The sequence below is a fragment of the Triticum aestivum genome, chromosome 3A (genome assembly GCF_018294505.1).
Source record: "Triticum aestivum cultivar Chinese Spring chromosome 3A, IWGSC CS RefSeq v2.1, whole genome shotgun sequence".
NCBI lineage: Eukaryota > Viridiplantae > Streptophyta > Magnoliopsida > Poales > Poaceae > Triticum > Triticum aestivum.
Window position 1 is genome coordinate 126,348,112 of NC_057800.1, and position 1,703 is coordinate 126,349,814.

At 49.7% G+C, this 1,703-nt stretch overlaps 1 protein-coding gene across 2 annotated transcripts in view; it reads right to left on the reverse strand.

Annotated features, from left to right (window-relative positions):
- LOC123060636 (polyadenylate-binding protein-interacting protein 11) overlaps window positions 1-760 on the reverse strand; it is a 4,530-nt gene extending 3,770 nt beyond the window's left edge. Inside the window, exon 1 of one of the 2 annotated variants that reach the window (XM_044483429.1) lies at window positions 193-760. In XM_044483429.1, coding sequence (XP_044339364.1) covers window positions 193-483 — 291 coding nt within the window. In that variant the 5' untranslated portion in view covers window positions 484-760. The remainder of the gene's footprint in view (window positions 1-192) is intronic. The other variant, XM_044483430.1, reaches the window with a different exon arrangement.
- Between the last annotated feature and the right edge of the window lie 943 nt (window positions 761-1,703).

Genomic DNA, 1,703 nt, shown 5'->3' on the forward strand with positions numbered 1-1,703 from the left:
ACGCGAACCACCAACCGCCGGTAACGCCATCCAACACATATGAGGAAAAAAGATAACGCATCCAATCTTAGTGTATCAACTAATGCAAAAAAAAAGTAATCGCATCAAATCCTCCGCACGATCCGAGCCTCCCAACCAAGTCCCGGCCTCTGAATGACTGATGATACTGCAGAAGAGGCCGCAGAATTTTACCATGCGCTGCTGGTACCCAATGTACCCGGCGTCGGCGCTGCCGGGGTACCCGCCGATCCCGGCGCTCCGGCCTCCGATCGGGCCGTAGTAGAACACCGGCGCGTCCGCCGACAGGCCCTTCCTGGGCGTGGCGGCCGCGGAGGACGGGACGAACTCCTTGGCGGCCGGGTTCAGCTTGGAGAGCAGGTCCACCAGCTTCTGCACGTCCTTGCGGTACTCCGCCTCCTTGGCCGCCGCGGAAGCCGCCGCCTGCGCGGAAGCCGCGGGCGCGCCCTCCGCCACCGCCGCCATCCGCGCGGTCGCCTCGACACTCGACGCACCACCAGACGCCGACGGCGAGGCCTCCAGCCCTGGTCGAACTCGAATCGCGGGGGCGCGGACAGGGAAGACTGGTTGGTGGGATTCTACAGAGGCGAGGCGGAGGCCATGTCTGGTGGCTCTGTAGTCCGCACTTCGGGGGGGAGGTGGGAAGGTTCGCGTGCGATGCGATGCGATGCGGTGCCTGGCGCTCGTGCTCCTCGCTAATGGCGTCGATTAGTCGCGGGTGGGTTTTGCTTTTACGGGGGTTTTGGCCATTTGCGGCGTGGAGAAAATATGCCGAGAACCGGGGAGAAAAGGACGGCTGCGAGGGGGGCTGGCTTCTGCGTGGACGCGGTCTACGCCATTAGATCTGTATATGCGCCGGTGCATTTGGATTTTAATGTTGATTGCGGGTTTAATGTCGACGGTTACTCTTGGCCGCAAAGCGCGCGGAATTACTCGTCGCTCAAATGGATGTAAGTGCATATTTCATGAACTATGCTTTGTTTAAACATTCACCGGTGCGAGTTATCTTTGTTAGAGTTTGTACAGCGGGTGATACGGAGATCGTTTCTTACGTATTCCACAGCTATATAAACGATGATATATGATGGAGGGTGTTATCTTTAGTATTCAATGAGATAAGTTCTGAAAATTATGTGATGGTAATTATAATTAAACTACAAAACATGTGAGTAACATACTGTAAGACAACTCATATAATAAATAGAGACAAATGTCTTATCTTTATCCTTAAGAGATTATCTCTTAGCTAAGAGAAAGTAAGCAACTCACCAGTTATCCTATAAGCCGCTAAGACATTAATATGGACAATATTTGGAGAGAGGGAAATTGACCAGAATATTAATTAACTCCTTTTTTAGGCACGAATTGATGCGTGTTAACTCTCCCTTAAACATGCAATTATGAGGCATTTAAGAAGGGTCAAACCTACTTTATGGGCCACCTTTTTTTTGAGAAGAACTTTATGGGCCACCTGATCTGGTTGTATAGGATGGTTGATATGAGTGAGGATATCAACGAAAATGCTAAACGGAGGCCAAGCTCCATCAAGCTCTTTATTTAAAAAAAATGAAAATCATATTGTTGAAGTTTCAAAAAAAATATAAAAAAACACACACGTTCATACGGATGTATACTACATATGTGTAAAATTTGAAGATGGTACACACTATGGTGAGAGCTAAAAA